The following is a 16,196-nucleotide window of genomic DNA, read 5'->3' on the forward strand; positions in this document are numbered from 1 at the left end:
TCCATAGGTACCGTAGGTGACAAGACTAAACCTAATACTACTGCAACAGCACATGGTAAAATGCAGTTTTGTGTGGCTGTATTCCGGCAGCGCTTGAACCGCCATTTTCTTTGGACAGCGGACTCCCCTCAATGCTTCCATTTTTGGATTTTCTTTCCGAATCGACTCTCAAACGTCCACCCTGCTTTGTACTAGTTTTATCTGCTTTTGGACAAGCTGGATAACAAAGAATATGGCTGCTATGATGGGCCCTTCAGGGGTTATCACCCAGCTTTCCTAGAATCCTGACTGCAGTAAAGCTTAGTGAAGAGCAGTGCAGGAGTTGTCACCCCGCTCAACCAGAACCACCACCATCCCCCGGAATCTGGGAAAGCTGGGTGTCACTGAGTTTATATCTCCTTGAGGCGCAGCAGATGCCTGTGTGCTCCGCCATTGGCCTGCACCGCTTACCCAAGGAGGATCCTCTGCCAAAGGCTCCGCTGATCGGACTGGGGATGCCGCTCTTGTTGGATAGACTCACAGGACTGGTCTTACTGGGCGAGAAGATGTTCTGCGTCGGCGATGTGGGAGACTTTATGGGCTCTGCTGTCTTCGGTCGCGCTGATAAATTCAGAGGCTGTGCGGCTTCATCCTGCGGGAATTTCACATAAACAATGATTAAAAGCAGATAAATGGGGCACATTAGCACTTAAGACAACGGCGCTGCTTCCCACCTCCCAGACAATGGCAGCGCCTCCCGCTGTAATAACAAAAGACGCTAATTATCTGCAGCCTCATTAATTCCTGCGCGCTCGCCGCGTATTTACATCAACACGCTGCCTGCTACCTGAATCGCTGCACATTACAGTTCACATCTTAATGTGTTTTCTAAGATGGGAATTAACCCCGGGCATTTACAAAGAATTATTTAAATTCCCATCGAGTTGTGCGGAACTCGTGACGACTTTACACTGCAGGGAAATACGGAACGGCAGGTAACAATACCCTAAATATTGGCTGCACTTGCGGTAATGAAGGGGTTAATCCCGTCACAGACCGATAAAAGAACAATGTACCGGTGCCCGCTCAGACCCTGCCCACCGCTACCTACACACCACCAGGAATCTCAGCCGCAACAGGGGGTCCCGTCCATCAGCCCTGAACGCTGAATCACTGGTGCGGACCGCAGCGATGCCCAGGCCGCAGGACAGCACTCGCTATGGCGCAGGGCCGCCATGAACATAAGAAGATGACAAAGGAAACTGTGGGAACCACAGAATCCGTATAGAACAATGACCTGGACCAGAGGGGAAACCTGACTGTAGACCCTAAGCCACAGACACCGGGCTATTATCATCACAGATTCATGTTATGGTTATCCTCAGATGCCTGCTGCATGAATGGAATGCCAGAGCTACAGTGAAGACTGACACAGGCAGTACAGGGAAGGGATAGGAAGCTGTGGCAGGGCAGAGTTGTAGGTCATTCCCTCTACGGTGGCTGCTGTACATTTACATGTATTATTTGAATGGAGCTACACATCAGTACGAAGGTGTTCAGCTCTGCTGACGATCAGCGTCAGGCGGATCCAGCATGCCGCTCATCATAAACGCTGCACTCGTCAGTTTATGGGCTGCACAAGCTGTCCCTGACGTCTCTGCTCAGGTGGATGCACATGGAGTCCTCTCTGAAATTCTGTCAATCATGCTGAGGAAAAGCTGACGAAGTCTGTACAATGTCACTGACTGTATCTTACGCAGGTGGAGCAGACTGCAGTGCTGTCAGACTTTATATATATACACTATATTGGGCAGCGGGGCTGACAACGTCTCAGACATGATACACAGGCAGGTTGTCAGCAGTAATAGATGTTCCTGTAGTATAAGGTGTGAGGATCTCATGTCTGATCACATATCATTATATCAGTGATGTCATCAGCAGGGGGCGGGGCTGTGACAACCTCTCAGACAGGATATACAGGCAGGTTGTCAGCAGTAATAGATGTTCCTGTAGTATAAGGTGTGAGGATCTCATGTCTGATCACATATCATTATATCAGTGATGTCATCAGCAGGGGGCGGGGCTGTGACAACCTCTCAGAGAGGTGTGAGTTGTGGAGAGGAGAGGTTGTGTGCAGCTGAGCTCCCAAATCATGGGATTTGATGCGTCTGAGGTTTATGCGCTCATCCATGTCCTGACCACCAGGATCCATGACATCAGCTTCAAGCTGCCGCAGAGCCTGGACCTGTTCTAGGAAAAATTTCATTCTAACAAACATCATGAAATCTGGAGAAATCTGCAGGTTCTTCAGTTTTTCCAACCTCTGACCACAGAGGTGACCATTCTCCTCCAGTCCGAGGTGGTGGCGCTAGCAGACGTATTATACTGGCTGAGAAGACGATGTTTGGTCCTCGATTCACCTTAAGATCTATGATGAAGAAGGAATCTGGAATGGAGGCTACAAAGTAAGAGTCCAGCGGATGCAGAACCATGGAGTCACCAGACACCTGCCTCATGTCTTCTACCTGGGGTCTGACAGGGCGATCTGCTACTATCCTGGGCAGCCAAGACTGTGCCATAGATGTGGGGCAGACATGTGGCCTATACCTGCCGCATGTGAAATGCTCAATGTGTGGAGGACTGGATCATACGAAAGAGACCTGCACGGGATGTGTCATCTGTAACCTGTGTGCAGAATATGGACAGACTTTCCGTGAATGCCCGCTTGCGCAGCACAATAAAAACAGCACAGATCCCTCTGATGAGGCCGATGTGGAAGATTTCCCCGAATTATCTGCAAGAACCGAATCTGAGCGCACGGAGCACAGCGATCCAGCCTTGGTTGAGCCACCGCCAGAAGGTGTAAGTGACCGCGCAGAAATAAATAGTCAGCAAATGACACCTGTCAGTGTGGAGGCATCTAGGGAGACATCTGGAGCAGCTGGTGAGGTCTCCTCTGAGCAGCAAGGTTCCAGTGCTATTATAGAAACTGTAGAAACCATCAGTATGGAGACATCCAGTGGGACACCTGGAGAGAACCCTTCCAAACACAAGGATCCAGTCCTAACACAGAAACTATGGAGTCAACCACTGAGGAGGGATTTCAAGTGGTAAAAAGAAAGCCCACGTCATCTGAACAGGAACCACGTAAACATACAACCATTCAGACGCCAGGATCACCTGCTGTGGAGATCTCTCCTGGGAGGTTCCAGGTCTTAGGAGAAGGTGAGGATGTCTGCAGCCAGAATGTCCAGGAGGCCGCTGATAAAGACGTCCCCGAGGAGAGAGACATTGAGGTGTCTGTGTCCACCAAGAGGTGGGGCACCAAAGGACATAGCAGCGGGAAAAGGAAAAAAATGAAGAAACCTCGGTGACCTGTCTGCGTCTGAGGATCTGTACCCTCAATGTGAACAGTCTGAAGACCAGGGCGAAACGTCGGGCAATTAATTTATCAGTGATTGACAAGAAGTATGATGTTCACATGTCACAGGAGACCAGACTGCAGAACATGGAGGTCTCCTCATCAGAGACTGGGAACATGGGGCATCGTTCTGGTCTTTTGGGCTGGACAGATATGAGGGGGTGGGGATCCTATTTAAGAAACATAGGGATTGTATGAGGCGTTATTAATGTACCACACTGTAGTCATCTCCGGAAATAGAGAAATTGTTTGTAAATACTTTGTTGCAGATTTTTCAATAAAAGACTGACAACCCCTCAGAGATGATGTACAGGCAGGTTGTCAGCAGTAATAGATGAGTAGATGTTCCTGTAGTATAAGGTGTGTGATCTCATGTCTGATCACATGTCATTATATCAGTGATGTCATCAGCAGGTGGCGGGGCTGTGACAACCCCTCAGACATAATATACAGGCAGGTTGTCAGCAGTAATAGATGTTCCTGTAGTATAAGGTGTGTGGATCTCATGTCTGATCACATGTCATTATATCAGTGATGTCATCAGCAGGGGGCGGAGCTGTGACAACCCCTCAGACATAATATACAGGCAGGTAGTCAGCAGTATTAGTATAAGATGTGTGGAAGGAGGATCTCCTGATGGCTTTTGGGTGGAGTTCCCCTTGGTACACGTGGCTTTGTCCTGCATGGAGTGCGGCGCCATCAGGTTGCAGACGCCGTTCTTCCTCGTAGGTTTCCACTCGATAAGAGTAGTAGATGTTTTATTCATTTGCGGCACATGTCCCGGCAGATGGTCGTCTGTTTCTGGAGCTGCCATGTTTTCTTCTTAGAAGGGAACAATACGCTTCTCTTATATTGATGTGACACCGTGTCATCCGCCAGAAACACACAGAGCCATCGCTGGATCCGCTCCATGTCACACCGACCACCAGCGACTCAACAACTGGAACCTCCAGGAGAAGTATTAGCTTTGTACAGGGTTTTAGCCACTGGATGTAAACCAGAATTTGCTCTTCACTGACAGCAAGCAGAGATCTTAAAAACAGTGAGGAAGGAAAGCAAAAAGTTAAGTTGCAGAACTTTTCATTAGAAAAGGGCATTTCTTAAAGTTTGTGTCTTCCTGCGCAGAACACCTCCAGTACGCTCCTGGTTATGAGGCTCCGAGGACGCCTGTAACGACGCGCTTTATGTCGCTGCACGGAGGAGCACGACTCCATCTTGGACGGATTCCACGTTTGTGTTTTTCTAGGCGTTGGCCGTCATCCTGTAAAGAATTGATCTGTGGCTGCCGGAGCGTCTAGTGCGCTGCAGTGTCGTCTGTAGAATTTGCCGTCCATAGTGTTTGGGACACGTTTTGTTACCAAATCAAATCAGCCGTCTCCATGGCGACCCACTTTCATTAATAAAGAGTTTTCTTTGATTTATGTTCCTAATATTTTAATGTCTTTTCTAAAAGTGAATGCAGATGTTGTGTCGTGCGGATATCAGGACACGAGCAGCGCACAGGCGACCTGGAACGGCCGCTGTCACCAACACGTCTTTCATCACACCAGGGGGAGTCGTCATAGCGGCCGCTAATGGGGCAGGTGCAGGGGGTTCCTACATCCAGCTCCCTTCATTATCTGTAATGGGGATGGACTGAAATCATGACCCCACTGCTGGAGACTGGACGCACTCCGCAGACACAATGTGTCAGCCACAGATCTATAGGTTATTAAAAATGAGGAAAACCACAAAATTTATGGAAAATAGAAACAGTCACGTCCTGGAGTCAGAACAGACTGAAGAAGGAAGCACAGTCACCAGATTGGAAGCCATTGTACAATCAGCCACCAGATTGGAAGCCATTGTACAATCAGCCACCAGATTGGAAGCCACTGTATGATAGTCGCCAAATTGGAAGCCATTGTACAATCAGCCACCAGATTGGAAGCCATTGTACAATCAGCCACCAGATTGGAAGCTATTGTACAACAGTCGCCAGATTGGAAGCTATTGTACAACAGTCGCCAGATTGGAAGCTATTGTACAACAGTCGCCAGATTAGAAGCCATTGTACAACAGTTGACAGATTGGAAGCCACTGTATGATAGTCGCCAAATTGGAAGCCATTGTACAATCAGCCACCAGATTAGAAGCCATTGTACAATCAGCTACCAGATTGGAAGCCACTGTATGATAGTCGCCAAATTGGAAGCCATTGTACAATCAGCCACCAGATTGGAAGCCATTGTACAACAGTCGCCAGCTTGGAAGACACTGTACATCAGCAGAGACGGTGGACTGGGAACTTAAAGTGGACCTGAAAAAAACTAAAAGTGGAAGCCGTTGTACGACAGTCACCAGATTGGAAGCCATTCTATGATACAGGACTGGCGGCCATGTTGTTTACCTTGATCTGTGTCACAGGGCTGGTCCCTCTCTTTTCACTCTTCATTCCGGTGGGGGACAGGGCTCCGGTACAGTTTGGTGGCTGCGGTGTGGACGACATCTTGGCTCCTGGAGACACCTGCATGCTGGCGAGCTGCGCTGCGTAGATCTGCTGTAAAACAGGCGTCAGTCAGATAAATCTGCAGCATCTCAGTCTCTCGGCTATTGTGGTCTCAGGACTTACTCTTACACATCAGATTACTCACTGATAGCCATAGAGCATGCTGCACTAAACAGGTGGAGGAGACTACTGAAACATTGAGTGGGCAAGCTGTGAGGCATTAGCAGCAGACAGTCTCATCCTGGTCAGACGCTCGCAGCGGGTGAGGGGAAGGCACTATCCCCAAACCAGCGCCAGTATTTCTTATCCACAGATCAGCATGGTCTTCAAGGTTACAAATTGTGCCGGTAATTTTACTTGTAAAAATGAGTTTGAAAACCTAAAACCGATTTGCTTTACTGTTCTTGGCCTCAACATGTTTCTAGACGCTGAAAGTTTGCTACATTGTATCAGTCCATGAATGGATGACCTAATACGATACACTAGATACAATAGAGAGCTGTGGCGTGCATCTCCAATCGAAAAAAGAGAGCAGCGGCGTGCATCTCCCCAACAATAGAGAGCAGAAGTGTGTATCTATCCCCTGAAAATGGAGTGCAGTGGCGTGCATCTCCCCAACAATAGAGTAGAGGTGTGTATCTATCCCCTGAAAATGGAGTGCAGTGGCGTGCATCTCCCCCAACAATAGAGCAGAGGTGTGTATCTATCCCCTGAAAATGGAGTGCAGTGGCGTGCATCTCCCCAACAATAGAGCAGAGGTGTGTATCTATCCCCTGAAAATGGAGTGCAGTGGCGTGCATCTCCCCCAACAATAGAGTAGAGGTGTGTATCTATCCCCTGAAAATGGAGTGCAGTGGCGTGCATCTCCCCCAACAATAGAGAGCAGAGGTGTGTATCTATCCCCTGAAAATGGAGTGCAGTGGCGTGCATCTCCCCCAACAATAGAGCAGAGGTGTGTATCTATCCCCTGAAAATGGAGTGCAGTGGCGTGCATCTCCCCCAACAATAGAGCAGAGGTGTGTATCTATCCCCTGAAAATGGAGTGCAGTGGCGTGCACCTCCCCCAACAATAGAGAGCAGAGGTGTGTATCTATCCCCTGAAAATGGAGTGCAGTGGCGTGCATCTCCCCCAACAATAGAGCAGAGGTGTGTATCTATCCCCTGAAAATGGAGTGCAGTGGCGTGCATCTCCCCCAACAATAGAGTAGAGGTGTGTATCTATCCCCTGAAAATGGAGTGCAGTGGCGTGCATCTCCCCCAACAATAGAGAGCAGAGGTGTGTATCTATCCCCTGAAAATGGAGTGCAGTGGCGTGCATCTCCCCCAACAATAGAGTAGAGGTGTGTATCTATCCCCTGAAAATGGAGTGCAGTGGCGTGCATCTCCCCCAACAATAGAGCAGAGGTGTGTATCTATCCCCTGAAAATGGAGTGCAGTGGCGTGCATCTCCCCCAACAATAGAGAGCAGAAGTGTGTATCTATCCCCTGAAAATGGAGTGCAGTGGCGTGCATCTCCCCCAACAATAGAGAGCAGCAGCATGCATCTTTACCCAAAAATATAGAGCAGCGGGTGCATCTCCACCCAAAAAAAATAGAGCAGTGCGTGCATCTCCCCCAACAATAGAGAGCAGTGGCGTGCATCTCCACCAGAAAAATAGAAAGCAGCACATGCATCTCCCTCGACAATAGAGAGTAGCGGGGTGCATCTCTCCCAGATAATGGAGAGCAGCGGGGTGAATCCCCCCCCAAACAAAAAAAATGGAGAGCAGTGGCATGCATCTTTACCTAACAATAGAGAGCAATGGTGTGCATCTACCCCCCCCCCCCTACAATGGAGAGCAACGGCTCGAATCCCACCCCCCAATAATAGAGAGCAGCGGTGTGCACCCCCCACAATTCCTCTGCTCTGGATTCAGATTTCTGTTCTCCTTCCTTTGGTGGAAATGTCCTAAAACAACAGCTCTGGGGGATTTTCTTTCTCTCTCAAGTAAAACTGAAAAGTCTGTGGAGACCTAGTTAAGAACATTATTTGCCACCGTCCTAAATAAAATATGCAAATCTGTGATACTTTATTAATGCAGCAATGGAGACAATGAGTAATTGGGTTCAGACGGCAGAAACACAAAGAGGTGACAGCGAGGCCGATCCACTTTGCTTCAAAAACTAAAATTGTGGGGGGAAAAAACGAATATAAAAATGTATAACTCCCCCCCCCCCCCCCCCCGCGCGCCTTAAAGACGCTCGCTGTAATTAATTAACACAGCTGATCAACATATTGCTCCTAATTAGCAGCCCCTGAAAAGATGAATGTGGGAGCGCGCAGGTTTCTCCTGAAGAGACGTTCAGGGCATTTCAGATACAACCTAAAAATGAGCAAAGTCAAGAATGAAAGGTAAGATAAATAGCAACTGGCAGACGCGGCGGGCGAGCCATGTGACAGCGCCAGAGGCAAACGGCGGCTTCTGCCAGTGGTGTGTGCCAGGGACAGATGCTGCGACTTAAAAATATCCCCCACATCTGTGAAGGATGAGAGGAGGGGACCGCGCTGCTCTACTGGGTGCACGTCACAGTGACACGGCCGTGCTGAAAAGCAGATGTCTAAGGCCTGGCACATGGGCACATCACCGCCCTGACCAGTGCCCGGCCATTAGTATTCAGCAATGGCTCATCTTCCACTATGACTGGTGCAACTATGGCGGAAAGGCTGTGTGTGTCTGTAACTGATGAGGTATGTACACTGCACCAAAACTCTCATCCATAAGAGACAGGGCACTGCCACCAGAGCTGTCGGGGTGCCCACTGCCCGTTGGGTGCGGTTTCTCATAATCCACTTGTGTGCAATCAATTCAGAGCCCCCCTAGCAGGATGTACAGAGCCCCAGTGGGATGGCCCTACACATCCTATACACGTCAGGAATATGGCGCCATATCTACACAATTCCCACTTGCATCCTGCACATTATTATAGAAATACGCCAGGTGGAGAAATCCACAAAACGTCCAGGTCTCCTCTACAGCCAGATCCTCTGCCGAGTCTGTAGACGCTATTGTCCACTCTCCATATTACACACAGGCAGCTGTTGGTCTCTGGTCCTCTGTCCGTCCTGCTTCCTCCGGCCTCAAGTGACATAAATCCACACTGAGGATCCTGACCTCCTCTGAGGGAAATGATACGATTCCGGAAAGAGACATCATTGAAGAATTAACAATTAGCGCTTCCCCGTGGGTTTTATTTCTCTGTCTTGGTGAAATATGGATTCCAGTAACTGTGAGGCACAGCGCATTGTCCGAAGGAAATAATCCCCGACAATATCTGCTCCGCACACAACACAAGCTCCAGTGAGGCAGAAGATTCCCCTACTGCTCGCCTCCACCTAGAAGAACATGAGCGAGAACCCAACAGGCGAGGAAGACCCCATACAATTATAGACAGCTTACCAGGGGTACAGGACAATGGCACCCCAAAACTTAGCCAATAATGACATCCTGACACTTGGGGTACAGGATAATGACACTGACACTTGGGGTACAGGGCAATGACACTGACACTTGGGGGTACAGGGCAATGACACGCTGACACTTGGGGGTACAGGACAATGACACGCTGACACTTGGGGGTACAGGACAATGACACGCTGACACTTGGGGGTACAGGGCAATGACAGGCTGACACTTGGGGTACAGGGCAATGACACGCTGACACTTGGGGTACAGGGCAATGACACGCTGACACTTGGGGTACAGGGCAATGACACGCTGACACTTGGGGTACAGGGCAATGACACGCTGACACTTGGGGTACAGGGCAATGACACGCTGACACTTAGGGTACAGGATAATGACACGCTGACACTTGGGGTACAGGATAATGACACTGACACTTGGGGTACAGGATAATGACACTGACACTGGGTAGAGGATAATGACGCTGACACTTGGGGTACAGGATATTGACACTTGGGGTACAGGATAATGACACTTGGGGTACAGGATAATGACGCTGATACTTGGGGTACAGGATAATGACACTGACACTTGGGGTACAGGATAATGACACTGACACTGGGTAGAGGATAATGACGCTGACACTTGGGGTACAGGATATTGACACTTGGGGTACAGGATAATGACACTTGGGGTACAGGATAATGACACTTGGGGTACAGGATAATGACGCTGATACTTGGGGTACAGGATAATGATGCTGACACTTGGGGTACAGGATAATGACATCCTGACACTTGGGGTACAGGATAATGACACTGACACTTGGGGTACAGGATAATGACGCTGACACTTGGGGTACAGGATAATGACACTTGGGGTACAGGATAATGACACGCTGACACTTGGGGTACAGGATAATGACACTTAGGGTGTCATTATCCTGTACCCCAATTGTCAGTGTCATTATCCTGTATCTCAAGTGTCATTATCCTGTACCCCAAGTGTCAGCATCATTATCCTGTACCCCAAGTGTCAGTGTCATTATCCTGTACCCCAAGTGTCAGGATGTCATTATCCTGTACCCCAAGTGTCAGCATCATTATCCTGTACCCCAAGTATCAGCGTCATTATCCTGTACCCCAAGTGTCAGTGTCATTATCCTGTACCCCAAGCGTCATTATCCTGTACCCCAAGTGTCATTATCCTGTACCCCAATTGTCAGTGTCATTATCCTGTACCCCGACACTTGGGGTACAGGATAATGACGCTTGGGGTACAGGATAATGACACTGACACTTGGGGTACAGGATAATGACGCTGATACTTGGGTACAGAATAATGATGCTGACACTTGGGGTACAGGATAATGACGCTGACACTTGGGGTACAGGATAATGACACTTGGGGTACAGGATAATGACGCTGACACTTGGGGTACAGGATAATGACACTTGGGGTACAGGATAATGACACACTGACACTTGGGGTACAGGATAATGACACGCTGACACTTTGGGCACAGGATAATGACACTTGGGGTACAGGATAATGACACTTGGGGTACAGGATAATGACACTGACACTCGGGGTACAGGATAATGACACTGACACTTGGGGCACATGATAATGACACACTGACACTCGGGGTACAGTATAATGACACTTGGGGTACAGGACTATAACATCCCAAAAATTTGGGAGGGGTGCTGACGGCCGCGAGGTGGATCTGAGGTTTCACACCTGGCTCGCACTCTCCCCTTTATTGGTAACAGCTGCTCCAGGTATGGGGGACACATGTAAAGCCTTGAAGTTCATTGTGGGGCAGGAAAGGGCAGTTTTTCTGGCTGCGTCTTCAGTCTCAGATCTCCTCTCTTACATCCATACAGATGTAGCAAAGCCGAGTTTGTCATCAGTCACTTTGGGGAAGGAGGGGGTGAACAGTGTGTCTATAGGGGAGAGGTGCACAAAAGAAATATATAACGTGTCTCCAGTGTGATATCAAAGAACAAGGCGATGAAGTATTAATAGAGATGATATGAATAGGAAATCACTTTCAATATTTAAAGTAGCCGCACGTCCTGTGTACATAAAGAGAATCCGACAGCCAGCGACAAACACAAAAGCTTCTGATATTCAAATCCGGCCCCTTTCATGCCTCTGATGTGAGTGCGACCCCCACCCCCCAACTCCTCCAAAGAAGAACTCCACAAGAAAGACAAACTTCTGCCACCAACAAGAAAGACTCAGGTCACGTGTCCGAGGAGCAAAGGTGGCCGCAATGTTCTGCAGATACAGATGTAGCAGTGCTGAACATTAACTCTTTGGGACTGCTGAGCATCAAGAAAACGCTGAAAGTAGCAGTGTTACCTGCAGTCCTATGTAACACCACAGATAACTCTTTATGTCACCGCCATCCCCTCATAGATTGTAAGCTCTTGTGATCAGGTGCTTGCTCCTCTTGTGTCTCCTCTGCCTCCTTTTAGATTGTAAGCTCTTGTGATCAGGTTCTCACTCCTTTCGTGTCTCCTCTACCTCCTCATAGATTGTAAGCTCTTGTGATCAGGTCCTCACTCCTCTCGTGTGTCCTCTGCCTCCTCATAGATTGTAAGCTCTTGTGCCTACTATCTCCTCATAGATTTTAAACTCTTGTGATCAGGTCCCCACTCCTCTTGTGTCTCCTCATAGATTGTAAGCTCTTGTTATCAGGCCCTTGCTCCTCATGTGTCTCTAGCTCCTCATAGATTGTAAGCTCTTGTGATCAGGTCCTCACTCCTCTATGCGTCTCATCTACCTCCTCATAGATTGTAAGCTTTTGTGATCAGGTCCTTACTCCTCTATGCTTCTCATCTACCTCCTCATAGATTGTAAGCTCTTGTGATCAGGTCCTCACTCCTCTTGTGTCTCTTCATAGATTGTAAGCTCTTGTGATCAGGTCCTGACTCCTCTTGTGTCTCCTCAGATTGTAAGCTCTTGTGATCAGGTCCTCACTCCTCTTGTGTCTCTTCATAGATTGTAAGCTCTTGTGATCAGGTCCTCACTTCTCTTGTGTGATTTTGGGTTAGTGCTGGGGAATATGTTGGTGCATTGCTCTGTGGATAGCATCTGCTGACATCTATGGGGAGAGTTTGGTTCTGCGGTTTTTCTAGTTGTCAGTGATTAATCAGCAAAGTTTGGTGGTTTGTGGGGTGCAAAGAATTGTGTTGATCCCCTCCTTATTCCTGTTTGCTGGTTGTGTGATACATTGTATATAACTATATATATATATACACTGTATATAATTAGCAGCCGGTAACTTTGTATCTTTTCATTGTGAAGACTTTTTCTTCTTTTCCGTGAATCCCTTGGATGGATGTTCAGATGAAAGGGAACACAAACCACGGAGCTGATAATTAGTCCTGTCTGATTGTAAATAGCCTTATCTTGTCTGTCTTTCATCCCGGGATTCCATGCAAGGAGGCAGCGGAGCGGCAATTCAGCATTATTCCTGCCTCAGTGCACTAATCGCTTAAAGAGTAGCAAAAGCCCTGTGCCGAGTGCCACGAGGTTCCTTGCAGCCTCCCAGCTCGAGGCAAAGTCCCCGCAACAGTAACATCCAGATGTCAGGAGCAATGTGCAGAGCCGGATGCAGCACACGGCTCCGTTCCAGTCTGCTCCAACATCTGTCCGAACTGCTGCTCTGCAACCTGCTGGATGAAGATTCTGCGGTGCAGCCCGTAAAGGCGCCCATCCATTACGTCCATCACATTGTCCTGCTCGCTGCGTTACCTGCGCCCACACAGCTCCTGAGCAGTCATTAGGTTTATGACCCCAGTGCGGGGTTTGTTCTTCACAGGACAGTACCTCGCTCCTCATTAATGTGATATGATGACTGCACAGAGCAGACTGTAGTGCGGTAACCCGGGACCCGCTAAGTACCTGCTGCCGGCGCCAAGATAAATGGCCGATAACAAGAATCCGATACCTCTTTAAATGTCCACGGGGAAAGAGCCGCTCAGGCCTGACATAAAATAAAACTTTCTCCACATGTCTGAATAGTTGTCAGAGACGGACCTGGTGATACCTGCCCCTGAATCCTGTGTGGAGTCTACTAATGGCCACCATTACACTGTCCGTAGAGGTTGTCACCACAGATCTTCATATTTCACAAATAATCGGCACAACTTCAGTGAACAGGAGATGCACAAACAGCGAGGCCTCTGTACGACCATAGGGGCCACATATGTGCTGCCATTCCACACTGCATGTGATGTGTGGCCCTCTGAAGTCGAGGGGTTCATCTGAGCCCCCCATAATATACATGAGGGACACATTTTCTCTGCTCCACCTGCACATTGCAGAATACACTGATGAGAGGCACTCGCAGAAATAAAATGACAAGACGTCCATCCGGCTCCTCAGAAGACGCTCGTGCGGGGGAAGCACAATGTCACAGACATTTCCAGTGTGAAATAAATGTTTTTCCTTTTTTGCCCTTTTTTAGCTCAGAGGCGATCCCCGCGGAGAGGCGCATTATCCCTATATGCAGAGGACAAGGCGCGCTCAATCATCTCCGAGGCCATTAATGCTGCATCCCCCGCCAGAAACTGCCGGGTGGACTCTCGACATGACACTGCCTGGAAATTGTCTTTTCCGCGCTCCCTGTGATAACCCTCGTGTGAAGACAGTGTGAGAGAATTTAGGTAAACTGGTGCCAATTAGAATAAGTAGCCGGGGCAACACAATTGACCTCTCACTGTGATCCAATGGGAAGGAAACGAGAGAGCGGCCGGCCTAATGATAATCACTTGGAGGGGCTTGGGCGCCATTTCACCCCATTCTCCTCTCTTCTTCCTGCCATGTATGTACTGAGGGGTCGCCCATAATTCACTGTAGCCTGGAACATGTCAGTTTAGTAGTAAATCCGAGGGGGACGAGATTCGGAGAGATGATTCTGTAGCCATCACTGCGCACAATCCGATTCACCGACACAGAGGAGCAGAACCGGAGAAACGAGCGAATCGCTCCACCTGAAGACCCCCAAAAGTAATCCAACTCATCAATAGTGTAATGTCACGAGGGAGACCTGATATCAGGGGGTGCAGCCTAATCCCATCACATGGGGGCGATCTTATATCAGGGGGTGTAGGCTAATCCCATCACATGGGGCGATCTTATATCAGGGGGTGTAGGCTAATCCCATCACACGGGGCGATCTTATATCAGGATGTGTGTCTAATCCCATCACACGGGGCGATCTTATATCAGGGGGTGCGGTCTAATCCCATCACATGGGGCGATCTTATATCAGGGGGTGCGGTCTAATCCCATCACATGGGGGCGATCTTATATCAGGGGGTGCGGTCTAATCCCATCACATGGGGGCGATCTTATATCAGGGGGTGTAGGCTAATCCCATCACACGGGGGCGATCTTATATCAGGGGGTGTAGGCTAATCCCATCACATGGGGCGATCTTATATCAGGGGGTGTAGGCTAATCCCATCACACGGGGGCGATCTTATATCAGGGGGTGTAGGCTAATCCCATCACACGGGGGCGATCTTATATCAGGGGGTGTAGGCTAATCCCATCACACGGGGGCGATTTTATATCAGGGGGTGTAGGCTAATCCCATCACACGGGGCGATCTTATATCAGGGGGTGCGGTCTAATCCCATCACACGGGGCGATCTTATATCAGGATGTGTGTCTAATCCCATCACACGGGGCGATCTTATATCAGGGGGTGCGGTCTAATCCCATCACACGGGGCGATCTTATATCAGGGGGTGCGGTCTAATCCCATCACATGGGGGCGATCTTATATCAGGGGGTGCGGTCTAATCCCATCACATGGGGGCGATCTTATATCAGGGGGTGTAGGCTAATCCCATCACACGGGGGCGATCTTATATCAGGGGGTGTAGGCTAATCCCATCACACGGGGGCGATCTTATATCAGGGGGTGTAGGCTAATCCCATCACACGGGGGCGATTTTATATCAGGGGGTGTAGGCTAATCCCATCACACGGGGCGATCTTATATCAGGGGGTGCGGTCTAATCCCATCACACGGGGCGATCTTATATCAGGATGTGTGTCTAATCCCATCACACGGGGCGATCTTATATCAGGGGGTGCGGTCTAATCCCATCACATGGGGCGATCTTATATCAGGGGGTGCGGTCTAATCCCATCACATGGGGCGATCTTATATCAGGGGGTGCGGTCTAATCCCATCACATGGGGGCGATCTTATATCAGGGGGTGCGGTCTAATCCCATCACATGGGGGCGATCTTATATCAGGGGGTGTAGCCTAATCCCATCACATGGGGCTATTTTATATCAGGGGGTGCAGCCTAATCCCATCACATGGGGGCGATCTTATATCAGGGGGTGCGGTCTAATCCCATCACATGGGGGCGATCTTATATCAGGGGGTGTAGGCTAATCTCATCACATGGGGAAACTTTATATCAGGGTGTGTGGCCCAATACCCTCTCATGGGGGAGACCTTATATCAGGGGGTGTAGCCTAATCCCATCTCATGGGGGTGACCTGATAAAAGGGGGTGCAGCCTAATCCTATCTCTTGGGGACGACCTTTTATCAGGTGCAGGGGCCACCATATTTTGGGGGCAGCCTAACCTTTCACTCATCTGCAATCTGGATGCAGTGAACGTTTTACCACTGTCGTCCGGTACTCGATAGTTGGCCACGTGGGGGTTTCTGAACATATCCAGGACACTATGGTCTGTGTGAAGGGCGGCATAGGGTGGAATGATACTGGGCGATCATCTCTTACATTCTCCACCTGAAGGCGCTCATCAGGCTGGAGGACAGCACTGGATGGGGGCACCAGATGATTGACCATTGGCGCCA

General features: G+C 49.2%; 1 protein-coding gene across 1 annotated transcript in view; it reads right to left on the reverse strand.

Annotated features, from left to right (window-relative positions):
• Positions 1 to 16,196, reverse strand: part of SOX6 (SRY-box transcription factor 6) — a 298,295-nt gene that overhangs the window by 25,947 nt on the left and 256,152 nt on the right. Inside the window, 2 exon segments of the mRNA XM_040410826.1 lie at positions 451 to 631; positions 5,790 to 5,939. Coding sequence (XP_040266760.1) covers positions 451 to 631; positions 5,790 to 5,939 — 331 coding nt within the window.

This window comes from Bufo bufo, chromosome 10 (assembly GCF_905171765.1).
Source record: "Bufo bufo chromosome 10, aBufBuf1.1, whole genome shotgun sequence".
NCBI lineage: Eukaryota > Metazoa > Chordata > Amphibia > Anura > Bufonidae > Bufo > Bufo bufo.